The sequence below is a fragment of the Mchenga conophoros genome, linkage group LG17 (assembly GCF_057382185.1).
Source record: "Mchenga conophoros isolate Kocher_MC1m ecotype Shallow Benthic linkage group LG17, M_conophoros_male_GT1.1, whole genome shotgun sequence".
In the NCBI taxonomy this organism is placed as follows: Eukaryota; Metazoa; Chordata; class Actinopteri; order Cichliformes; family Cichlidae; genus Mchenga; species Mchenga conophoros.
Window position 1 is genome coordinate 33,133,628 of NC_140542.1, and position 26,689 is coordinate 33,160,316.

Genomic DNA, 26,689 nt, shown 5'->3' on the forward strand with positions numbered 1-26,689 from the left:
ATCAGTGATTTGAAGCAGGAAATGGCTGTTATTCCTCAGTGACACTCATTATCAGGAGGAAAACACAACAAAGAGTGAAGGAGAGGAAGTGTAGCTGTTTAGCTGTGGCTATAGGGAAGCTGTGCATTGTTACATGATCTCCCTCTTTAATGCTTCATAATTATCCTCTCCTGCATTAGCGTGACTTTCCCAGTGATTAAACTACAACATAAACAACAATGCTTCAGTGCTCTTGTCAGCTTTGATGCCTTTTCATGAGAGTGTTTCTTCTGTGTGTTACTGAAATGCCCGCGTTTATTTCTCTGTCTTTTTCTGTGTGTGTGTGGGAGTGCTAGTTGTGAAAAGAGGTTGTCAGAGCAGCTGCCAGACAGACAGCCATAGCTCATTACTATGCAACAGCTTAATCAGCCTGCTGTCATCAGAGACACACACACACACACACACACACACACACTGAGTACAGATGCACTCAACATGCAAATTGTACTCATGACCGCATACATATTTGTTCGCAAATGCACACCCATAAACATGCAGTCAAAGTGCAGAGCTGCTGCTCACAGAGGGAATGAGGAGCAGACATGCTATTATCATTGGGTCCAGCTTATTGCTACTGAGAGTTGATTGTTTAGAGGACACTCCATTGAGATTGGTGTGTTTGCAGCTTTGCCAAGAACCTGTCTGATTCCTCATGTCACCAAAAGCGTCCTTTGTCTTCCCCATCTGGACTTTTTTTTTTTCCAAAGTTGGCAAGGACACAAGAGCGAGAATTCCTCACTTGCACCCCTGATACCCAGGCGACAAATTTAGAAAATGTCCGTGAGAAGGTCTTATTTAATGTTAATAACCTTCTGTCTTCCCAACTGCAGTGCTACGCAAATGTTGTAGTAGCATTAGTGCGGTCATGTACCCGCCACACACGTGCATGTGAGCCAAACATGGGCTAATGCTGCAGCAAAATGGCCACACAGGTGGTCGCAGCTGTTAATGACCAAACACAACAGACAAGTGGATTTCTCGGCGAGCAAACCCAAGGTGCTAAAGGGCAAACAACACGCAGAATATGAATGCGGGGCACAGCAAATTCCCTTGCTGGTTGCTAAACAAGCATGACTGAGCTATTGCTGTGGAGTAAATGAATTAATGCTCAGCAGAGGCGTGGAGTGTCCAGTGGTTAGAGGAAGTGTCCTGCAGCCTGAAGGACACAGCCAATGTGAGTTCTGTGGGGATGGCTTAAATCAGCCTGGCAGTAACCTAACACATAAAATGGCACTTTGCTCAACTGGATTTGTGTGGTTTTTGGCAAGGAGTCGAGGCAGTGACTGGTACAAAAAGAGAATGTTTTAGGACGAGGTGGAAATAATTTAGGCTGAGGAGTGTTTGCGTGTTGCCGTCAAGAGGTAAAATAAATGTTTTATGAAGGCAAGCTTTAGCAGATCTTGCCGCCTCAATCCCTGTGATGTGGAGAGATGATCTACTGCAGGGGCCCAAAGCCAGCGGGGCTGATTGAAAGCACGTTGTTGAGGCTGTGAGTTTGAGACTGCAGACAGGGATACATCAGCAGAATTGGTCTCGCTTATCGGAGGAGGTCGAGTAAATGGAAGAGCGAGACACTTTGACAAAGTGGGAACTGGCTGACGTTCTTTTAATTCTGTCGGCAGCTCAAAAACCCGTACTGCGAGGAGGAAGTGAAATTTGGAGGAACAAAAAGTAGGGCCTGCGTTTTTGTAAAGCACAAGAGAAAGTGCACGCTCGCTCAAAACATGATGGAGTCATTTGCGCTGATTAATGTGGAAAAATACAGTGTGTTGCTCTTTACGACAAGCTGCGAGCTTACAACGTTTAATTAGGGCAGACTTGGAGAGCTTTGGGATCACAACGTATCATGCAATCTCATTACTGTACTTCAGAGAACCATTTTATCTTCCCAAAACTCTTTTGACTGAGTCCCACACTTTGAAAACAAGCCTGATCGATCGAAGTGTCTTACACCCCTTTTTCACCTGTGCAGTGCCATTGCCCAATTTAGAATCACAGCACCACAAAATTGCTTCTCCCAAAGTTGTCAGTGCTTGTGGGGAGGGGCTGCTGTAACAAATTTACCAATGTTTGGCAGATGTAACCCAACTTCTGCTAGTAATACTGTGTATTGGCTCTCATAGAAAGCACCAGGTTTGGCACAGCATTAGTAGAAAATAGACTGTTTGATAATGTAGTACAAGATCACAGATTTGATTCCTGCATGGTCCCTGAGCAAGGCATTTTAGGGTCTCACATCGTGTCTGTCATGACTTGTCCTGTATTATCCTAATCCTTGAGGAATGCAGTGAAAGCTAAGATTTGTTTCAGCTGTAATTTTCCTTGCTGCTGTTTGGAATAAAAGTCTTAAAATGTCATGTGAAGTGGTGCTGAAAGACAGCTGTTTAACCGAAACATCGTCCTTAGCCAATTTCAGCTGGGTGTAATAGAGCAGTGTGTGACCTTCCCTCACATCCACACCTGCATCTGTTCAATGAGCAGAGCTCCAACAAATCAGAGCTGCTGGGGAAATGCTCCATGTTCAGGAGCCTGTTTGGCAGCATTATATTTCTACATATTTCTCTATTTATGACAGCCACTTCGATCATGCTTCCTATTAGTTAGCTCCTGTTTGTGTTCACCCTCTCCCTATGCTTATCTCCTCTTTCTCTTGGCGACTGGCGTTGTGTCTCCCCCTTTCTGTGTCTTCCCAGGCATTGAACTTAACCTGGGGCGTCTGTCGGTGACAGAATGACTGATGTGCAGGGTTTTGCCTGCTCCACCTAAACAAGTGCAAACCATTCTGGCTGGTTGGGAGCCTGTCAGCATTTGACTGTGTTTTGTGTGTTTTTAGATGTTGTTTTATCAACCCCCCCCCCCACAAAAGCTCGCACTCACAGTTTATATGCAGTCCACATTACTAAACACTGAGCTCAAAATGTGCATTTGGCTCGAATGTGGCTGATTCACTCACTGTGAAAATCCAGCTCTCGATATGACTAGTTTTAAGTATACATACAATATGGCTTTTTTACAGACTTTATAGACAAACAGTGAGGACAACCCTTTTTGCTATATTGCATTTCTCTGTATAAACAGACAAACTGTGTAACTAGCAAAGAGCAACACACTCGAGTCATGTGTTTCCATTGCAGTTAAGTGCTAAGAATGAAATGGTTTCAGGGTTTGCTTTCATTGTTTTCCTTTGATCCGTAACACTGAGTCATCCCAGGAAAATGTTACGAAATGCATCCAGGTATTTTTGGTTGTGTGCATCCTTTGAGTTCAGAATAGCCGTTGGATCACAAGTGACTAAGTCAGATGAGATCATTAGAACAGGCATCAACAGATGAGCACAGCTATATGAGCTGGTATTCATACAACTATGATGACTGGCTGTAAATTGAATTTTTAACTTGGCGTATGAAACACTATATAGCAACAATCAATGTCTTGTAATCCCATTTGAATGATTACTTCCTCTAATAAGTGACACAGTTGGCTCAGCTGTGTGGGTTACTGGTATTAGTGCTTACATAGCATACAAACACCGAGTGCACACCACGGACAATGAAGCTGGCTGTTATCACGTCATTGTGGCTCAAGATTATGGCTACGTGATAAGCCTGTAATTACTGCGGTGACACTGATGCATGACATACTGCTCTGTGTGTTTGTGCAGGCAGGCGTTTGTGTGAGAGGACAATGTAGCGTAGTGTGGCTAGCAGGCTGGAGAAGGTGTCATAAACCACAGGACGTGGAGGGCCATCTGTCTCCCTCTCTGTTCCACACACACGAACACACACACAGTGGTAGCATGTACTGGCAGGGAAAGAAATTAATCATCAGGTTTGGAGGAGCTCCCAGGAGCAACATACAACCTGCTGATAGAAAATTTGAAACAAACACACAGACACACACCTACACCTGGATTGAGTGTTCAACAGGGCATAAAATAAGCTATATGACAATGATCTCACAATCATCACAGAACAGCGAGATGAAAGTTGTTTATAGGAGCACGCTCTGATGCTTATTTGCAGTCCATCAGCTGTCCTGTTGGCTGTTTGCTCATCACATTGTGTACCCGATAAATGACAGCATGCAGTCCAAACATCTGCAGAATTCTGTACTGTGTTTTGGGAGCCACTCATTAGAAGTTCAATATTTTAACAAAACAAATCTATATAGAGCACAATCCTGAAACACAAGCTCGACGCCTTGTTTTGCTTGTGACTCACTCTGCCATAGGCTGAACATGCACTGCATAGCCACTAAAAAGTGATGGCACATGTGCTCTGCTGATGGTTTGCATATACTAGTTATGTACCTGGTGATTAATTTACCAGTCATTTAAATGAGAGAAAAAATTAGACTGGTCAAGTCGTCTAACATACAGAAACCCTTCGCAAAACATTTAAAACTGAGTGCTTGAAATGGATAAAGCTAACATTGGCCTAACATATATTGCATGTGTATTTTAAGAGTTATATGAAACAGTTATTAGTCATGTTTGTCATTAATCAAATCACGTTTCAAATTTTTCTGAAATGCGCAGGACTTTTCTTGTTTTTTTTACATTCTGGTTATACATCGCTTTGGTTGCTTGGTTGTATAGTCGCACACATCCCTAGCTTATGATGTATGGCGATAATACAAATAGCCCGAACCACTGAGTGTTTGACACTTGCACTTCCAATTGATATTTAGGATACTGGACTCTGATAGGATTTAGATCGATAGTCGACAGGGATATTTTTGGAACGCATATTGATAGATAAGTTCCCGAAACGATACTAGCAATAACTTAAAATACATCGTCACAAAGCTGGAACCAAGTTTTTAGTTTAGAGCCTCAGCAGTTCCCTTGATCGTGTTTCTTTATTTATATAATGAAAAAATATTTTTGGACTTGTCAGAGATTCAAAGAATATTATAATATTTTTCGCAGACATTTTTCACCATTGCTGTACTTTCAGGCACTGTTAATCAAAAAGAATCCACAGATTAATCTACAAGTGAAATAATTGTTTACTCCATATCTGCCAACCGTTGGGTTGAGTAGGGTTATATTTCAAGAAAACTTGCAATAACAACATTTTCAACGATATAGAAAAAAAATATTCTGAACATTTTATCAATACTTGCAGGCAGCAGAATTTATTAGTGCAACAAAAATGAAGCTGTTTTGCAGCGAGCTACTGTTATTGATGACAGACTTCTTAATTCGAAATACTGAAACAACATCCCAGGAGAATTATAGTGCAAAAGCACGGCATTATATCAACTGCCACAGCATACCAAATGTAAGCATACAAGTAATAACAAAGTAGCTTAACCTTGTAACTTGTAAGGAGCTTGCTAATATTGTCATATAATAAAACAGAAAATATTTTTCAATCTGGGATTTTGTATCTCTAGTTGAGCTTTTTAACCAGCTGCTTAAAGCCCTGCTTTGCCATATACCATGTAACCACATTAATAATTTCCATCTACCGTTTGCTCTTCCTGTCATATGGAGTGCTGATAGTGAATGCAGTTAGTGATGCTTGGTTGAATCATTTGCTTACTTTTGGGTCGTGCATCACCAGCTGCTAGTATTTCCTCCTTCGTAGCCTGGTTGAACTACACAACCAGGCTACGAAGCCTCAGGTCGCCTCAAGTGGCAAAACAAGAAAATTTTTTCTGTATAGATTTACAAAGTCTTGTGCTTTGTTGGAGGTTGTTAAAGTATCACTCTTAGTTACTAGGGCTGCCACGTGTGTGTGTCCCAGAATTCATAGCGCAGCCCATCGTGGCCCTGCTCAGTTTCCAACAATGGCGGCAGCTGGTTAGTTTTAATATTACTGTTATTATTCTTTCTGGGTCACAAAATAAATGTTTTACATATTTTCAGGCTAGAATGTAACTGTGTAAACTTCAAATATCTGCTCAGTTTATCAAGACACCACATATTTTCAAAAGCGCTCCGACGTTTTCAGAGGTGTCTTGTTACGCACCAGCTCGATAGTTAGCCTGGGGCAAGGCTCACTAGAGCCGGTGAGAACACCGGACTCCCAACAAATCGCTTTCAAACCCACCACCGTCTTTCGCTACTCAGGTTAAACATGATATATAAGTCACTTAGATAACTTAAAAATGTTATAGTTTGGCTTTTTTTAGTATTTTATTTGTTCCTGAGTAAATCGGTTTGGCTGAGATTAAAGTTATAGTTTTTACACAGCTGAATAAACATCAAGCAGACAGCTGATCATCAGAAGTGTGAGATGCTCCAGAATTTACTCCGGTGTCCTGTTATATTTTAGATAGCAAGGAGTTTATTAAACTTCACCGAAACAATCTGCAAATTTCATTAAAATTTAATAAACTATCATCTTGTCTTTATTTTTAGTTAGCACATACCTTAAACACTTAAAGCTGTAAGCTAATGATTGTTATATAAGAGCAGATGCATGCTGGTGCAATAAGCGGTATGTTTTACGTTAAATGGATGCATGATCTGATTAGTCGACTAATCACAAAAATAATCGCCGCCTAGTCGACTATCAAAATAATCGTTTGTGGCAACCCTATTAGTTACTAAATCACCATCAGAGGTTGACACACCACTCTTCCTCTCAGACATGTCTGGGTTTCTCTCACTGTTATGTGTTGGGAACGTAAAGGCATGTTGCTATAGCAATGATATTGTGATATTATTTTATATCGCATAAAAAATTTATATTGGTATTATTGCAGATGGCATGATACGGCACAGCCCTGCTTATGAAATGTTGCCGTTTCATTGTTCTCTCAGTGTAGCAACTCTGTGGTATGATGTGCATTCCACTGAGGTCACATTTAATCACATGAAACCACCTGGGGCCATATACATGTGTGAATGTGTGTGTGAATGGGTGAATGACTGAATGTAGTGTAAAGTGCTTTGGGGTCCTATGGACTAGAAAAGCACTATACAAATGCAGGCCATTTACCATATACAGTTTGAGTTCCAGCAAACAAGAAACGAGTAGTTATTCAAAACTGTTAAAGGTGATTCTGTGTGAAGGAGTTTAATACCAATCGTTGCCTTTGTTCTGCTAAGATGTGTTAAATGATTAGTGCTCTTAAACACTATCCATGTTGTTTCAGCAGTACTGGTGATAACCCAGTTGTCCATTGTGGCAGAAAATAGAAGTTAATTAGAAAAAATTATGCCAGCTTATGACTTGCTGACATCAGAGTTTTTCTCCCATTTTTGAATCCTTGTGTGATATTTTCTTAAGCCCAGGGCAGCAGTGAACGAGTGGGAGGTCACCGAGTGCATCAGGAGGAGGGAGGGGAAAAAAAGTGAGAGGATAGAGGAGTGTGAACACGATAGATGCTGTGTGTGTGTGTGTGTGTGTGTGTGTGTGCGCGCGCGCGCAACATATTTGGAAAAGGGTCAGCTAGAGTTCCCCTGTCACTGAAGTAAGCATAAGGGATCAGTGGCAACATTTTTTTTTCAGCTCAGTTTCTGCAGAATAAACTAACTTTGCCTCCAGTTCACGATTAAACTTTAAGGTTGTGAGATTGAGAGCGAGGTTTGTGTTTATTTTGTTTCACACAAGAGAGGCCAAAAAAGAAAAAGAACAGCTGTATCAACAAGAAACACAACAACATAAACTACAATACAGTACATTCATCTGCAGATATTTCTTTCTTTTTTTCTTTTAAAACCGCCTTAACGAGTTGAAAAAGTTAGAACTTGTGTTACCCTTACAAAAAAAAAAAAAGCTTTTCAGATCTGTGCTGGCATTGTTGTGGATTGTGTGCTGTGACATCGCCGTGAAGTCAAGTCCTTTTGCCCAGAAATGTTTTATCGACTTACAGAATGGATGACTATACATCTCTCTCTCTTTTGTCCTGTTGTTGTTATTGTGTTAGTGTTAGTAAAGACTGCACAGTTACACTGAAAAAGGACATAAAGATGGCAGGACTAGCCTTCTTGGCTGTCAAAAGAATGATTTTGTTAACTGGAAGATTCAAAGTCTTTCTCAAGGAAACTTGGCTTCTTGAAGTTTCAGACTTTCCTGGCTGTGATTGAATAAGGCCTTAGTCACACAGACGTAGAGACCGCTTAGGAACCATCTGTCAGTCACCAGTCGTGAGGGGAAAAATGTGTATTCCTGGACTACTTGTGAGTGTTGTTGGACATTGCTCCTAGCCGGTGTTAAATCGATTACTAAAGCTCCAGTCACACAGGCTTGGAAACCAGTCAGTGACCCCCTGGAAACTATCACTAGAGAAAAGTGTGTATTATGGGACCATTTGGCAAGTGGTTTCTTTAGGTTTTGAAATTGGTTACAAAGACCTCGTTGTGATTGCTTCGGTTGTTAGCAGGTTGCCACGGTTTTCCATAGTTTGTATCGAAGATGCCGACTTGTCTGCAAACACTTGCCAACTACTTACCAAGTAAAGTGCAATGCAAACTGGAAACGGGAACCTTTAAGGGAAAACTTGTGCCTTTTGAAGCATGTTGGTTGCAATAGTAATGACCAAGTTATTCCTCGAAGGCAAATTAATGTTACACATTTCTGTTTTGTGATGCGCTTTTTCAAGTTTCAGTGTTTGCATACCACAGTAATCTGTTTTCACCCAGTGTCAGTCAGCAGCCACTCGTTAACTAGTTGTGGAATATACATTTTCCTTAGCAACCAGCACTTGCCAGGGGGTTGCTGACTCTAGCCCACTATAGGACAGGATGACCGAGGCCTTAGAAAGCTAGGTTAGAAGGCTATGTCTATAAATTTTAATTGTGAATCCCACATACATGCTAATAAGTACCAACCAGTAAAGTAGGAACAAATTAGGTTTGGAACTGTTTTTAATCATTGCTTATCTGAGTATAAAATATTATTATTAGTTATTAGTAATAGTATTAGTTCAAGTTGACCCCCTATTGGTCATTTGTTTAACATAGTGTTGCACTCATGTTCTACAAATAAAACATTGCAGAAGAAGAATCTGTGAAAAAGAACAAGTGAAGGCAAAGATAATAAATGTAACAATAAACTGGCTGATCACTTTCTGTGAATTGAAACCAAGGCTTTGTGTGTTTGCTGTACTCTCCTCTTTGAAGGAAATACAATTTGCTATGTTTAAGCCTCCCCCTGTAATGTCCTAATTTCCCATTGTGGGACTCCATTAGCTGTAGCAGAATGAGTGAAGCAGATATCGACAGGAACAGAGGTTCCAACACGCAGTATTAATGTCTGAAAGAATAGACCGTTACGTTCGGGACAGAAATTATTTTGGAATCAATACACACACATACACAAACCCACACTCGGTGCCCAAAGGGAGGCTAGCAGTGAGGGCCTAAGTGCAGAGATAAACACCATTTGATTGGGTTAACAGAGGCAGCTCTGTTTAGACCTGCCGCTTTGCCTCCCCATAATATTGGGTTGTCTATCTCCTCTTTCACCTCCTGGTTATTGAGCTGGTTCTATTAGTGAGAATCAACTCCACTGTAATACATGGAGGGAGGTTGGCTGTATGTATTTAGACGTGGCCTCACTTGCTCTCTGGCACATCCAGGCTTTCAATCTAAAACATTTTAGGCTGAGGGGAGATTACATTTCAAGCAAAACCATCACTCACTCACTGCATTAATGAGAGGAGGAATTAATTACTTGCATACAGTAAATCACACAAAGTGCACAATGACGTTCTAAACTAAATTCATCAAACAAAAGCCTAAGGATATTATGAATGACGCAGCCAGATGAGTTTTTAGTTCTGGAAGCTGATAACTTTGTCCTGAGGGCGGGACAGCTGATCCTTTTGTGACCGTTGCTGTTTTGTGTGTATGTTTGTACATTCAGACCACCAGATGCTGTTTAGTTGCTGTAGGACTATTAAACAAAAAGATGTCAAGGAGAGCAGCAAATTACTCGAACTAGGAACAGAGGACTCTGAGAGGCCTTTGTCTTTATTTAAAAAGGAGTCAGCACTTCTGCAGCATCTTGCTGACAAGACAGACATATTAGAGAATCTCTACATCTCCTCCCTATTAGACAGTTATGTAGGCCAAGAGACCCATTTGCATTTTACTTTAGACTTGCTAGCATCACTGCAAGTTATGTGAAGGCAGTGAAAGCTAAGTTTAAAAAAAAAAATGTCTGTGGGAGAGAGTCTTTGAAGCTTGGCCCCAATTTAGGTCATCCCAGAATTGCTCAACAACATCTTTGCCCTCAGAAAAAGACAGGAGCTTCTGTGTATGTATATCCATGTGGAATTTGAGGTAGAAAAACCTTTAACTGAGGCTAAATGGGCCACCAGGGCTCACTTTGGAAAAAATGTGCAACTATTTTCTGCACAACAAGTCACAGTGGTCAGACTAATCTGGGATCAGGTGTCATACACTTGAAAGACACCGTAAAGTTGTATTAGAAGTTCTAATGGAATTCTTTGTTTTTCTTTTCTTTTTTTAAAATGAAATTTCATGAAGCTAATATTTTGTAATTGCAGCACATCTTAAATGTAATAAGGCACAGGTTCGTCCACATGAGAAAAATACCATAAGGTAATCAGCATTTTCAACTTTCCAGTGCTACTAAAAACAAATCTGTGACATATAGAATCGGAGAGCAATAAGTAAATACCCTCTGGAGCCTGTAGGTGAATGCTGTGAAGGTGATGAAACGGCCCACAGCAATGCAGGGGAGCAGCAGCACTGACAAGTCACCCCTGAAATGCTACAGGCAACATCACGTGCTGGCTCTGACACAGCCACCGGAGCTAATCATTGTGACTCATGATAAATTCTACCAAATCTACTTTATTTCAGAAGCATTCATAGATACAACAAAATATCTTCAAATGAAACAGTAACTGGAGCTTTTTTTAAGCTCTTTGTGACACAATTAACCTGTGCAAAATTGAATAAATGAAACCTCAACTACTGACACACTTGACATCATATAGTCCAATAAGCCAGCATCAGTCATTACGACAAATATTACATGTTACCAATCTGTAGCTATTGTTCTGCTTAGGGTTTAATGTTAAAAATATAATTATACATGCTATGCTTTAATGTACATCACTGGATGCTGTTGCACTGTATATAAAAGCAAACATACATTTTCTTCTAGAATCGCTTTTGTTTTCTATACAACATGCAGTGTAGTATATGGACATGCATGCATTCATACTGTGTGTAATTCATTTGTGTGTGCATGCAATTAATAAAGGCACTAGATGTGTAGACCGCCCCAACAGATGGCCTTTTCAGCACACTTCCCTCTCAGGCTAGGGCTCTTGGCAAGCTCCAAAATACACACACATACAGAGTCCTGCTCAGAAATACGATCACAGTCCTAATGCATGCTCCTGTAGCCAACCAGTTGCATAATACATTATTTCTGAGACATTACACCCTCATGAAAGATGGAGGTATGAATGTGAGGAGGACCATTTAATATCACATTGGCTCTGTCTTCAGCGATTTGTGGAACCTGTGTGTGAAGGTATATTATCCATGCTTCTCAGGAACATCCCCTCACATCAACAACTCGGCACTTGCTTTGCATCGAGAACAAACTACAGTTAAGTTATTCTATTTTAAGTCCCAAAAAATGGTGCCCAGTTCTTGAAAGGCCACAATGAAAAGCATAATTGTACTCGAGCAGACATGGAGGGCGTATTCACATCATCGCAGCTAATGCCGTGCACAGACAAGTATCATCACTGCAGTGTACATAAAGCATTTAAAGCGATTACTGGTTAACAATGACTGCATGTTCAACATAAGAGCGGGGGGATCATGGATGGTGTCATTCTGTCTTACAGACGTCTACCTGAGTAAAGAATGTGTGGCGAACACACCTATTAATATCAAAGCAGGATTTTACATTGTAGCTGTGGCTACAATGTAGCTTGCCATCACCAGTGTGTGAATGGGTGGATGACTGAATGTAGTGTAAAGCGCTTTGGGATCCTTAGGGACTAAGTAAAGCGCTATACAAATACTGACCATTTACCATGTTGTAGTCAGTTAGTTGCAGTGACAAGCCTAACTATTATTTCCGCAGATGATTAATCTGCTAAATATTTTATATTCAGTATGTTTTGCACACTTCTAATTCCTACTGCACCTGTGTATTTACCACAACTGATCTTGTCTTGTGAGTGCTAAAAACAAGCCTGCACAGGTACACTCCACATCTCACAGATGGCTGAACTCCGGGTTTTATTTTAAATGCACTCAGCGTGTGTTGCCAGTGTTAAGAGCACTTGAGCAGCACCATCCTAACCAGCACTGGCAGTGATCATTGGCTCTTGATTATAGTGGTAGGCTAGCACAAAGCCATGTGTTCATTGTGCTTTTCCCTCTCATTAATCTGCCTCTCTCCGTCTCTCCCTTTGTCTCTCCCTCTCCGTCTTTTTCCCTTCATCCCCTTTTCGACACTCCTCCCTCCTGGATCAGGAAGCCACGTCCCGTATCCCAGCTAGTTTCTCAGCAGCAGGTAACGCAGCAGTTTGTGCTGCCCTCACAGCCCAAAAAGGAAAAGAAGGAGAGAGTCGAGAAGGAGAAGAGCGACAGAGAGCCGCCGCTTAAGAAGAACAGCCACAAGAAGATGAGGTAAGCGAGCTGATGCCAGGTTGGCAGAGTCAGATATTAGAGGGATTCATGAATAAACATGGAAAAGTGCAAAAACTGTTTATGTTGCCACCTGGAGTTAGGCTGTCATGTTTCATAAAGAATTTCAGGAAGTGGGAAGTGTGAGACACCAGGAGTATATTTCAAAGCAGCACCAGGAAGACTCTCTTTATGCAGGATTTTTAAAAATAGCCTTGTATGCTTAATGGTCTTTTCCACTCACTCATCAGGCCAAGACTAAAAAACATCGATCGCAGCAGCGCCCAGCACTTGGAGGTGACGGTTGGGGACCTGACAGTCATCATAACGGACTTTAAGGAGAAGGCCAAGCCCTCAGCCACCTCGGCCACTTCCTCCAGCTCCGTGTCATCGGCCGACCACCACAGCCAGAACGGCTCTAGCTCAGAAAACACAGAGAAGGGCCTTTCCCGCTCTTCCTCACCCAGAGGAGAGGGGAGCTCGGTCAACGGAGAGTCTCACTGAGTCAGCCTCCTTGAAACCTTTCCCTCCACCCCGCCTCCATCAACGTCTCATCTGCAAGTCCACAAGTCACTAGAGGAGTATCCTGCCTCTACATTAGAGCTGCACGATAATGAATAAAACTTTTCTTTTTCTCCTGTTTGTTTTTTTTTTTTTTCTTTAAAATTTTTTGTTTTTATTAGAAATTTTTTTGCTGCAAGGACACATCAGATTTGGCGAGTTTGATCAGTTAGCGGATTTTCTACAGCAGTGGAATTGTGCATTTAGAAAGCAATACGACTTTTGCTAAATCTTGGAAGGGTTTTAGTAGTCTACTTGGTAGGTTGGAATTATTTTTTGTGTAGTTGTAAGTAAGCAGCACACTGTCTAAAAGCTTGCTCCTGGAATATTTACTCACAGACTGATGAGGAACTTCTTCAGAACTGACAGGAGAAACAAAGTTTTGGATAGAGTGCTGGATCCTCATGCTTTAGGTTTTCCTCCACGTGCACCTAACCTCCATGATTTGTCTTTTTTCCCTATGAAATGTGGATCCCTGTCCTTGCTTTCATCTTCATAATCATCATCAACATCAGTGGATGGCAGAGGGACTTTTTCTTTCCCCGTGTGGAATATTCTGCCTCTGCCTGAATTCATTACCTACCTGTTATAAACCCGAACATCAGTGTCCCCACACTGAACCTTTAACCTGATCTTGATACTCTTAAGCTTCCCCTGTTAGACTGCCTCTGCTGTAATGATTTTCTTTTTTAAACACAGCACAGTGGTGGCACTCCCTCTGCCACTTTTTGTTGTTTTTTTGTTGTTTTTGCATAGTGATTGAAGCCCATTGGTTACTGAAAGTCCGTTATATCCCCTGGCAGGAAGACACAGTATGAAGGAAAATCCTGTCTTTAAGTTTGTGCCACAGTCAGCAATAGAATAGAATCGAATCTGTCCCACTGACGGTTACAGCGAGGACAGTGTTGGCTCTGTTACATCTGGCTGACATGGTTTGGGTGCAGTTGTCTGATTAGAAGAAAAGGTCAGGGAGAACAAGTGCAAAGATGTCACCTTTATCTTGTGATGAACCATTTCTCTGATGGGAGCGTACTCTTCTGGCATGAGTGCCTCCATTGTAGAGCACTGAATTAATTTGTTATGAAAATGATCAGAATCATATTCTGTGACCTTCACAATCACCATGCCTGAAATTTTCTGAACATGTATATAGGAGATTTCACCATTTTCAAATAACCAAGGGAGCAAATACCTTGGAGAATTCTGCCCAGGTGCACTGAAGCTGTTCTAGACATGTGATCATAAAAAAAAGTTTATGGCTTTCTTTGTCCTTTAATTAGTCACCCTTCACTAACTTTCAAATGCAATCAGCTGGTCTTTGTGTCATTCAATTCAGGCAGTAGCTACCACAAGCCTGAACTTGTATTAAGTGATCTTTTTATATATAAACACACTACTAAGTAATTTTAGCATACATGTACCCCAGCTGCCAATTTTGTTCTATGTTACCTTGCAAACCTCTACTTAGTAATGCCAGTTCCCAGGAAGGTTGATGGCGCATAAAGCAGCCTTTAAATGCCAGCTTCCTAGTACAAAATCCATGTTATGTATTATTGCTCCCAGTGTAAGAACAGTGCAGGTCATTTTTTTTTGGGTCAGTTCACCACAAGTCAGCAGGCATCATGTATTCTGCCCAGACAGCAACCTCATGTTCAATTGTGAGCTAGACTTTCATGTGGAAAACTGACAAAACTGACTACAGATATTTATCAGTTCTGCAACATCATATAGCTTTTATGTTTGTATTTTTATGACCTTTACATAAATGATGCCTACACCAACCACCTATTGTCACAGTGATTGGTAGCAGCAGACCATATCTGGGCTATGAGACGAATAAAAATTGGACTCTTGTTGCTCAAATTTACCAATCCAAGGAAAGGCCTTCGCTGCTTAGTATACATCTGCAAGATGAATAAACTACTGACAGAGCTAAAATCAATAGAATCTGTGCTCTGATTCATTGAGTTGATATATTTTTGCCCTCTAGCTATTAAAAAAATCACTTAATGCAGCATGTAGAATTACGCAGGCTTCTTCCAGATTAAAGTCGGCGTGAATCTTTGCTGTTTTTTTTTTTTTTGTTGTTTTTCACATCGTGGCTACATAAAGTAAACAAATCCTGTCCCGAGTCACTGACTTCCTTTTGGATCACGCCGATCACATGAACCCACAGACCGATGTACACTCAGCATGCTGCCTTACAAGATGCACATCGTCAGTTTGAAGCTTTTATTTGCTGTGCTTTTATTTTCTTTAAGATCTGTTCCAAACCAGGTTGATCCTGTGTGTCACTGGGACATTGTCAGCTAAACACAGTAGATGGTAAAGCTGTAAGTGACACCTGTGTTCGCCTGTTAATCTCTGCTTCAGCTTCTCCTTCACCTCCACACTTAAGCCCGACGCTCTTCCCCGCAGTCGGACACTCGCGAGTAGATGTATACGAGTCTCAGGAAGCGCAGTTTGCTCACTCACGTGCTGTTCAGCATCCCAGTGGAGAACCAGAGAATGCTGATGTTGCTCCGCAGCTACCCTTTGGATGCAGCGTTGTGCTTGTACAATGGGGGAAAATGAGTTGTGGACTTGCACTTTTACAAGCTGTATGAGTGATGTCTTGCAGTGTGATGGACTTTATTTAACTGACGTAGCAAAAAAGGAAAAAAAAGAAAAGAGGGGGAAAAAAGGCAGCGCTTTAGAGTATTCAAAACTCCCAGCAGAACAACTATAGATCAACCTAACTACACACAATAACTTATAAAACATGTAGAATAATTAAACAGATGAAATAGATATTTCTAAACTATTGTACTACAATGTTTTGATGTGGTTGTATTATCCATCATACCAGTGTTATTGTTGAGATTTTTACTCACTATTTTAGAGTGCATTCTGAGAACTGTCATGGCATGATGATACTAAGGTCTTGGTATATTGTGGGAAAGGTTATGTCTCTTAGTTTGTTAGTATTTGTTTCAGTGTGTCGGGAGTGTCTCCTCTTAGGTTCGCTACTCTAGCTGGGACTAGGCGTGTGAGCCCGGGGAGAGCTGCTCTGATGAACATTTGCTCCTTGTGGCAACAATGGAACACTTTAAATGTGTTAGTGTCACTTATTGATATAGTTTTTTGATTTTTTTTTTTGTTTTTTTTTGTTGCCATGCTCATTTGTTTTAAAATGTGTGAACTTGTTTATTACATGTCTGAATAAGAAAATTACAAAATTCAAACACACAAAGCTGCTTTCTTGTGTACACAGCTCTCATTTGTCACTTTGTTGCATGCAGGCAAAGGCATGTTGGGGCTTGCCTTAGCACTCAATATTGTAGTCCTGCACTTTTAATTTGAAAATTCAAATCAAGACTTAAATATTAAACAACCAGCAGCTCTGATGTTGTTATACATCAGATAAGTGACCTTTTATGTCCCTTAATGAAAATGCAATTGAAATTCAGGGTTGTCAGTTGCAACCACATCACTAAGGATGATTTGTCACTTAAAGCCACACTGAATCAAAGACACTGAATGAGTCTTTTCAGAGGTGAGACCCGTGGAAAGTTGCTGCAGACAGGGGCTGGAGGGGGGAGGGATGGGGGAGAACTCTGCTATTCGCTCCCACCCTTCCCCCAAATGAGGGTCTCGACCTCCTGCTTCTGTTGAGCAAGCTGCAACACTAAACACACAAAACATAGATAAGATAAGGAAGTTTGTTGCTGCCGCCTTCAAAATAAAAGTGTAAAGACAGCCACGACCTGTTTCGGAGCATCAAAGCACAGAAAGTGAAACAGCATAAGAAGAAAAGTATAACTTGTAGACTTGTACATTTGTCCAGTTTTTAGTGTCGAAATCGGCTGTGATGCACACTCAAAACATAGTGTAAGTTTTTCAACTTAAATTGTTTCCCAAGAGGTCTTATTAGGCATGCTTTCAAGTTAGTTATTTAAACATGAATAAATAAAAATATTGATTGCCTTTTTAGTTAAGCAAGATTCTGACAATAAGCTACTGTGTCCAAGTTGAAGAATGTCATTTTGTTGGACATAAAGAGAAACTGTGCTCTGAATTGTTCTTTGTGTTCGTCAAGATGGCTCTGAAGTTACCTATTTCCCCATTTTTCTAAGTGTACTTTAAAAAAAAAATTACGCAGGTTAGATCAGATAAATCCTTATACATACACAGTATCCAGTAAATAAATAAAAGGATCAGAACGGCATATATATATATATATATATATATATATATATATATATATATATATACTCAGAATTTTTAATTTTAATAATAGTATTATACTGAGTCAGAATAAATAATAAAAAGTCTTGCTATATACATCAAATCATATATTGTCTTCTTATTTTATTTTCTTAACATGAGCATAAAGTCAGATAAGTAAGACTTTTGACTGTTCTCCACAAACCTTTAAAGGTATAAAAACAACAACAACAACACCCCCTCCCCCCCAAAGAAAAAACAAAACAAACCACCGCCAGAGGGCGTAATTGGTGCTGGAATGAGTTTAATTTTGTAAATCCCCGCCGGAAGTGCGTTACCGCGGCGTCTAGCTTAGCGGTCTATGATTAAATGCTAGTTTCTGTGTAATGATTTCAGCTCCGAGTTGCGTTTTGAAACTGTATAATGCGGCGGTACATGCGTGCACTGATGCTGTGCATGGTGTTTGCCGTGTTTTCGGGCTTGTATGTTTACAGCAGGCTCTTTTACTCGGACGTGGCCGCCAGAAGAAACGGAGCAAAGAAGATTCTCATCCCACTGCGAGCGTCTGGAGCCAGGCGAGGGGTCACGGATAAAAACGCACTCTCGTTCAATTGGTAGGATTTTCAATGTTTTAATAAATCGAAACAACGTAGTTGTGCTTCACGGGACAAGCTGTAAAACTCAGAAAGCATGCTCAGGTACTCATGTGTAATCACTCAGGCTACAGGAATGCGACTCGGTCATAGGGAAGCTCAACAAGTAAATATTTAGACATGCTGCACAGTACCTGCTTAGGTTTGCACTTTAACGTGCAGGTCTCATGTATAAAAGATATGTGTCGATATGTCAGTGATGTAGGATCTGTGTAAACCACACATTGTGTGTCCCACAGCCATATCTTTGGCAAATGAATTTAAAAAATGTGCTAGTACAAAAATAACTGACGTAGCCTAAATGTGTGTTTTTATCACGCTGCTTTAAATCAACATGGTGTCCACACATGGCTGTGTTTGCTATGGTTCAGGTTCAGTGGGTACTTCATACTAAATGGATTAAACATCTGAATAACGTGTTGATATTTTCTGTCACAGATTTATCTGAATAATCACAATTTCTACTTGTACCCAGAAAATAATGGGGGGAAATGGCTCAGGATACGTTTTAGATAGCGTCTTTGCATATTTAATCCAGCAGAGGGCGCCAAATACTGTTGTACAGCGTAGTGGTTTAAGTATCCCAGCCTGAAGCACAATTTTTGGGGGGATTTTATTTTCTATTAAGGGGGTTAGAAAATACATTTTGAAACACGTTTTTTAGTCCAGAATTTAAAAGTTTCTTTCACATAAGACAAAGAAAGGGACAGTTCTTCACCGTAGTGACAAATGACTACTTTGGGGATTTATTCACGATTAGAATTATTGGGTGCAGTTAAATACAGGCATGGCTTAAAACAACTACAGTGTGAGTGCTCTAGAGAGATCAAGTCACACTCACCAAATCCTCCACCCTTTGCACTAAAGGAATATAATAAATACTAGCTTGCCTCCTATATGGTAAGTTTATTACTGTTATAGGACTCAGATCATCTTGCCCAAAATATCTCGAGCGTGGCTCTGCCCGAGTGTAACGCACCTCCAATTACGTCTTCTCCCTCAGGTACATCATGCGTCAGCAGGCTCAGCAGGAGGCTGCTGGTACCAGGCCTGAACCTCCCATGCACTTGGCTGTGGTGGCCTGCGGGGAGAGGCTGGAGGAGACGCTCACCATGATTAAGTCTGCTGTGCTCTTCAGCGTCAAGCGCCTCCATCTGCACATCTTTGCAGAAGATCAGCTTCACGCCGGCTTCATTGAAGCTGTGAGTGGGTAACTTTGCTTTTGAAGCGTAACAATGAAACCTAACATTGGTAGCCATTTCTGTTGAGTGCTGATGATTACGAATGCCATATTGTGCATTACTTCAGGTAGCAAAACCAGTGCATTCATATCTGTGTTCCAGTTCCAGTCGTGGCCTGGTTTTATTCGCTACAGGTTCAGCTACAGAGTCTACTCCATCAGGTTCCCCAATGAGAATGCAGCGGAGTGGAAGAAACTCTTCAAACCCTGCGCTTCACAGCGACTCTTCTTACCTGTAAGCTGTAATATTATTTTAATTCTGAAGAGTGAAGTTGAAAAATGTATTCGTAGTGATTTTTATTTTGGATTACTTCAAGTCTGTGAAGTATGCTTTTCTGCACTTACATGAGCATCACAAATATTCCGTCTTTTGTCCTTTCCCAGCTCATCTTAGAGGACGTTGACTCTATTGTGTATGTGGACTCAGACATCCTCTTCCTGCAGCCGGTGGACCTCTTGTGGAGGTTCCTGTCTGACTTTAATTCTTCTCAGCTGGCTGCTATGGCTCCAGAGCACGAGGAGCCCCGCATCGCCTGGTACAATCGCTTTGCCCGTCACCCGTTCTACGGCAGGACGGGCATCAACTCAGGGGTCATGCTCATGAATCTGACACGTATGAGGAGCATGTTCTTTAAGGTGAGGTTGTATCGGTGTATTACCTTTAGTGACCACAAGATGTCCTCCTTCTCTAGTGGATTTGCACTCAAGTCCATGAAAGTGCCAGTGCGAACCTCCCTGCACCAAAACTGTAAATATAATCATGTTGTGTGTGTGTGTGTGCTTGTCTGTGTTGACAGAATGACATGACATCAGTGGGGCTGCGCTGGGAAGAGCTCCTGATGCCTCTACTCCAGAAATATAAACTGAACATAACATGGGGAGACCAGGACCTACTAAATATCATTTTCCACTATAACCCTGGTATGACTGCACGCATTTAGACACACACTAAGTTACTAATTCACAGCATATCGTATCTGTAAAAGTGTACAGAATACCAAGTTTGTGCCTCCTTTGTCATCTGCTTCTGTCTGCAGAGTCCTTGCTGGAGTTTCCGTGCCAGTGGAACTATCGCCCGGATCACTGCATCTATGGCAGCAACTGTGCCTCAGCTGAGGAGGATGGCATCTACATACTCCATGGAAACAGAGGAGTTTACCACGACTACAAACAGCCTACTTTCAGGGCTGTTTACGAAGCCATAAAAAAGGTCAGCATGCCATGGTGTGTTTTTGGATTATGTGAGTGTTACTGGGATATTTATGCTGCTCAGAAAAATTAAAGGAACAATCGTGGTATGGTATAAATATGTGAGTGTACCAGCATGTCAGTGAAACTTCTGGATATTGATCTGGTCAGTTAAGTAGAGGGGGTCGATTGCTCCTTTTTCATTAACACAAATCAGTTTCAACTGCTTTGTGTTAATGAAAAAGGAGCAACAATGAGACAACCATGAAAAGAAATGGTTTCACAGGTGGAGGCTGCTGATAATTTTCCTTCCTTATCCTTTCTGAATATTCTTTCACTTGTTTTGTGTTTGGCTAGTATCAGTGTCACTGCTGCTAGCTTGAGGTGATACCTAGACCCTACAGACGTTGCACAGGTATTCCAGTTCTTCCAGAAAGGCACATCAATAGGTGCCTTTGCCAGAGGGTTTGCTGTGTCTTCCAGCACTCTCTCAAGAGCATAGAGAAGATTCTAGGAGACAGGCGGTTACTCTAGGAGAGATGAACTGGGCCGTAGAAGGCCCTTAATCAATCAATCAACAGGACCAGTATCTGCTGTTTTGTGCAAGGAGGAGCGGGATAAGCACTGCTAGAGCTGCAAAATGACCTCCAGCAGCCCACTGGTGTAAATGTCTCTGACCAAACAACATGAGCCTGGTCTGTCGGTGCCGTGCCATTTGCCATAGAATACCAGGATTAGCAGGTCCACCACTGCCGACCTGTGCATTTCACAGATGAGAGCATGTTCACCCTGAACACACATGACAGACGTGAAAAGGTCTAGAAACAGAAACGGCAAAAGACAGTCGTGTGTGTGTGTGTATGGTTTTAGGGGTTTTAACAACACACAGTGATTATATACTTTTTAAATCAAAATCAAATCACTTTTATTGTCACATCACATGTGCAGGTACACTGGTACAGTACATGCGAGTGAAATTCTTGTGTGCGAGCTTCACAAGCAACAGGTGTGTAAAAATACAAAAGACAGATATTGTTAGTGGAAGACAAATGGATAAGTTTACATTCATATGACAGAATGAAAAGCAGCAAAAAGCTAATTTCAAAGTGTCCCAGCTTTAAAAAGTGATGTGTTGAACCTTTTCAACGTATTGTAGCTGCAATTTAGCGCAACGTCTGATGGAAAGCCCTTTTATAGCCCCTCTGAACCCAGAGACACACCTCGTGCCCTGATTCGTTCCCCTCCTTGATGAGATTTCAGATTGGTGTTGACCCTAAAGACTAAAAGTGCTGGTGACTTCAGATTGTCTGCATTGGAAGACACAAATCTCCACCACTGGCAGAAGGTTGGAGGAAAGCTAATTTCTCCCACGAGGATGTTTATGGGTTGCTTACCAGCAGTGTAATGATATTGACGACATGAGTGGCATTTACTTAATGAAGCCATCAACACTGGGAGCCTCATTGCTTTCCTATTGAACATAGATCAGCGTAATGCCTTATCTATACCTTATCCTTGGCCTGCAGTTAAGACTGTGGCTTTCCAGGACAGGATCAATTATGGCAGTAGACACATTAACCAGCACTGTATGTGCAGGTGGAGACACCCACTCATTCTGCACAATACTTTTATAGATTTAAGTCTGGTTTGCCAGAAGGATGCAAGAGTATGGATTAGTCTTGTGCGTTTAATAGTTCCTGAAAAAACATTTCATGCTTTGAGCTTGTTGTACAGCTACACTTCATAGTAGCAGGACAGTACCATGTGCATTTACCAAGAAATGTATGCAAGTATGTATTGTCACAGTCACTGTTGTGAAAGCAGAAGCGCAGCGTTATCCCTGCAGGGTTGTGCTGATGGACGGTGATGTCAAGGATAGACGACCCCAGTCAAGGCAGCTTTTATCAAATTTCTTATCAAAACCTCCACAGTGGAAGTGCCACACTCCCTTTTCTGGTTGAACAGCACATGATGAATGAATACTAATACAGAGCAGGTGTGCAGTCAGGTGACTTGGGGCTGAGGCACAGTGATGATCGCTAGGGAAACGGTGAGAAAAGGCAGGTTCTGACGGTGCCTTTACTTTGAAATTTCAGGATGTTATTTACAAGACAAACTGTGGCTCAGAAGGAGCAGCAAGAATGAGAGCGTACGTCATACCCTCTAAATATGAGTGAGTTTGTAGACGTAGACAATAATAACAGCAGTCACATTGTGAGATGACTGCAAGACTACTACAATAGACCAATTTTCATCTCTCACATTTTGTGCCCAGGAACCACTGGGTTATGCAACTCGTGTATATATAAGCAGCTACACAGCAGGACAAAGGCTCCTGAATGCATCATTTGTGCTAATGCTAAAACTAATGATTTACTTCTTTCCCCCTTTTTTTGGTTAATATTTTAACCAGGATCTTTATTCTAGCAGTTAATATTCCCAATAAACCGGAGACGGTGTGTGTAAGTCAATGTCCATGCTCTGCATCCACACACAAAGAAGCGAGGGTACGGCCCCTCCCCGCCCCTGCCTCCAACACAGCACATCGGCCTGTCTGTCGTAAAGCATCTCCTCCCTCCCGCCGCTGCAAAAAAAAGCTGCGCCCAGGAAGCAGCAGTTAAATTTTTACAGCTGGTGGCACTTTTAGAGTTGGAGTGTTCGCACCAGCAGCGCCCCATCAGCCGCACAAAATCAATACACCCAACTGTAAATGCAACTTTATGAGCAGCGGGTGTGTATAAGTATGCACTCATAAAAACCTCTTGCTCTTTGTGACCGAATATCAGACCCAGTAAATGAGCTGGCATAAAAAATGGTAATTCCCCATTGATTTCCTCAGAGTATTGTAAAGGGCCCTTCATTATTGGGAAGACATGAAATTCTTCCTCTAATCCCTGGCTGTTACTGGATTGTAAGCCTATAGCATAAAACTGACCCCCATCAACACCCAGCGGTTTATGTGCAAGCCTGGCTGACCAATCAGATTTGGAGTCCCTCATGATTGAAGCTGATTTAGTTTTTAATGTATCTAAGGAAACGCATCTTCTGAGCACAAATTCAGCTCAGCACACCACTTTGCTCGCTCACTTGGGAAATCTGATCAGTTCTGCTGCTTCTCGTTTCACGTTTCTGAGCCAACTGCAGAGCCATAAGGACACTAGCATACTTAAGAAACAGAAATGGGATAGTGTAAGTTATTTTGCCTGCGTGTTGGACACAAAGGTCTCCATTACATGTGAAATGCCAAATTTGATATTGAGCTTTGATTCACACAAAGAGAATGTTCTTTAGTTTTTAGTGTTTTTTATGTTCTTTAGGCTTTTGTTCAAGAGGGAGAAATTAAATGAAACATGCGTTCCTCCTCTGGCTTTCTGTATATGCAGGGAGGTTTGCGCTCCTCGCTTTATGCCTTCCATATATTGGATTGGACAGGCAGAGAGGTCATAGAATACAGAACAGACTGCAGATTGAAATATCACGCGTCTTTTCTTTGTCGTGGTCCAAGCTGAAACAGATTAAAGCTTTGGAATTGAACTCAAAGTTAAGCTGAAAACACAAAGCCAGACTTAACGAAAGGCCTGTTTTGTCGTTCCAGTATACTTTCGGCACAGACCCAGTGACGTCTTTGTTGGAGCCTTTAGAAGAGGAACTGTTAAAAACGACACACACTTATTGTGGTAAATCACACACACTCTTTACGAAGAGACTGAGGAACAGTGTGGCAAAGATCAACAGGAAAACTCGGGAGCGGTGACGAACCTGAAGGACAATGACGGGACACGGGCTTTATGGATGATGAGCTTTTGCAAGGAATTGAAGTCGTACCTGCTGATCTTGAAAGCCTAAACACCAAAAAAAATCTAATGAGTGAAACTTTGTCATCAGCTGCTTGAGTTGAGGCAGCTGGGCTAGTCTTAGACTGAGACTAATGACTGCTCAGCTCTTGTAAACCACCAAGAGTGACGCAAAAGCTCTAAAATGGACTACAATGTAGAACAGGCCAGACGGGCTTGTAACAAAGCTCTGATCTTGGCCGCAGATTGAAACAAGGACTTCGCTTTTTTTTTTCCTTTCATGAATTTTTAAAATTGAGAACAGAAGATTTTTTTTTTTTTTATTCCATATTGGAGAATTTATTTTGAACCTTGTGAGCCACAAGAGAAAATAATCTCATCAAAACTGGACAAAAAGGCTTTCTGCAGCGCTCAGTTGGAGAGGCACATGCACTGGACCACTTTTCTTTTTTTGTTCAGCTTCCAGAAACCACTCAGCAGTTATTTATGAGAAAGGACCATGGAGAAAAAAAAATGCGTACAATGTACTGAAAGCGTGTGTCAGTATACACATGATGGAAATGTGAGTTTAAAAATGGGGTGAAATAGCTGTCTAAATATATATTAGCATATAGTTGTGCTGAAATAATTCTGGTGAATGTGCAAATAAGCTGTGAGCTCTTTCCTGATGCCAAAGTATTTGTTTGTTTTAAATAGTTTTTGCACTGCTGGGTGGTTTTTTTTTTTTTTTTTTATTGTTCAAATTTAAAATGTTATAACTGCGAGTGTGTATGTGAGTGTGACGGTTTTGTGACAGTAATGTGCGTCATTGTTTTGTTATGTTCAAAATAAAAATGGATAAAGATCATTTCAGCTTGCGACCACTAGAGGGCAGCAGTTTTTCATGTGTTCACTAGTGCCTGTAGAAGAAGTTTACCCTTTGATGGGGAGAATATCAAGTAAACTGCCATAAAGCAATATTAAATAACTCATGAGTCTGGAATGTAAGTTTCTTGGTATTATTTAATAGGAAGACAAATTCAAGCATCTTACGTTACGTTTAATTTTTAGCCGTATAAGGCACTTGTCAGCTCTGCCCGTCTCAGTTGAAAAAGTGATTCCAAGGCTTCTTCTGACAGATCGATGGACTTGCCAATAATCTATAAACTGGCCTTCCGAGATGCTGCACTGGCCCTGCCTCAGTATCTGAGGTGCTCATAAAGTGTAAGTGATGGCCCAATAATACAGCTCTATAGATGTCTGTCTGTTATACGGAGATGAGTTTATGCTTATTCCCATTAGGCGGGGGCATACAGTTGTCCATTTATAGCCTGAGAGGTAGTTTGATTTATTGCACCAGAGATATCCTTCATTTATCACAATATATCCTAGAGCTTATCAATTACCTTTATTGACCTGTGTGCTTAAATGCAACACGTAACAGTGCCGGGTCCCCAGAGAGACCGAGGGAGAGGGGGAAGACAATGGCTCGAACCGAGCACCATCTTGAAAAATTCAATATCGTCCATCTTCCAAGGTTTCATTTTCCCGAAACTGCGTGTTTTATATCATAATAAATAACTCTGGTTTTATGTCTTTTTGTGCTCATCGCGGATGGGAAGAGAAACTATTTAAATATGTGACCTCCAGTGTTCAGAGTGGTTCGAGTGGAAGATGCAGAGGGGAAAAAAATGGGCACATCGCAAAATAATTAGATGTGTCTGTTTGCGATGGACAAAAAGAGAAATAATGGGGAGGGAGGGGTAAATCCAGGTAAGGTCGGCCATTTTTCGCTACTGTCACAGGACAAAATGTTGAAGAGGAGAGATGAGTGCACTGCAGGAGGACCGAGAAAAGGTTGATGGAGTGTGTTGGTGATGAAGGAAAAGAACGAGGCTGTCATAGCCAATACAGCAATTAGAGCACTTTGTTGCTTCAGAGCTTTATCTTTTGAAGGTTTTTTTTCTTCTTCTTTTGCTTGACAACAGAGTTGAACCTCAAAATAGTATCATCAAAAGAAAAAAAGAGAAGCAGATTCAGAGAGAAACATATTTCAGGTTTATGGGCTGTCTCATGGAAAAAACAACACACTGTTTACTAATTGCATCTCTTAACCAGCACAAAAGCACAGTATCCTACATTTCCCTAAACATCCGATGAGCTGTTGGGTTACCCTACGTGCTGGAAGTTGTACTTATGAGGATTTATAGATAGACGTTTAGATAAAGGTTCACAAGAACAGTCTGCTGTGAATTAGGCAAATTTTGCTGCTGATCTGTTTGCTGTGTGTGGATGGAGGAAGAGACACTAAAGCCCATTTCAAACTAGCGCACGTTACCATGAATGAATCTGACTGCATCTAAATATGTTAATTACATGTTTGAATGAGCCGTGTAGGTCACTGTTGGCATTTACATCAGTTTCAGGACTTCACAATTAATGTCTC

The 26,689-nt window shown here is 41.3% G+C and overlaps 2 protein-coding genes across 2 annotated transcripts in view; both read left to right on the forward strand.

The window, feature by feature from the left end:
• The window catches only part of yaf2 (YY1 associated factor 2), an 18,318-nt gene extending 1,903 nt beyond the window's left edge, over positions 1-16,415 (forward strand). The window contains exons 3-4 of the mRNA XM_085251598.1: positions 12,470-12,625; positions 12,874-16,415. Coding sequence (XP_085107724.1) covers positions 12,470-12,625; positions 12,874-13,126 — 409 coding nt within the window. The 3' untranslated portion in view covers positions 13,127-16,415. The remainder of the gene's footprint in view (positions 1-12,469; positions 12,626-12,873) is intronic.
• Positions 16,416-16,547: 132 nt separating this feature from the next.
• Positions 16,548-25,111, forward strand: gxylt1b (glucoside xylosyltransferase 1b). The gene is made up of 7 exons (XM_085251597.1): positions 16,548-18,003; positions 19,046-19,244; positions 19,386-19,517; positions 19,667-19,918; positions 20,080-20,203; positions 20,320-20,492; positions 24,066-25,111. Exons 1-7 carry the CDS (start codon positions 17,813-17,815, stop codon positions 24,222-24,224), a joined length of 1,230 nt encoding a protein of 409 aa, XP_085107723.1. The 5' UTR covers positions 16,548-17,812; the 3' UTR covers positions 24,225-25,111.
• Positions 25,112-26,689: the final 1,578 nt, after the last annotated feature.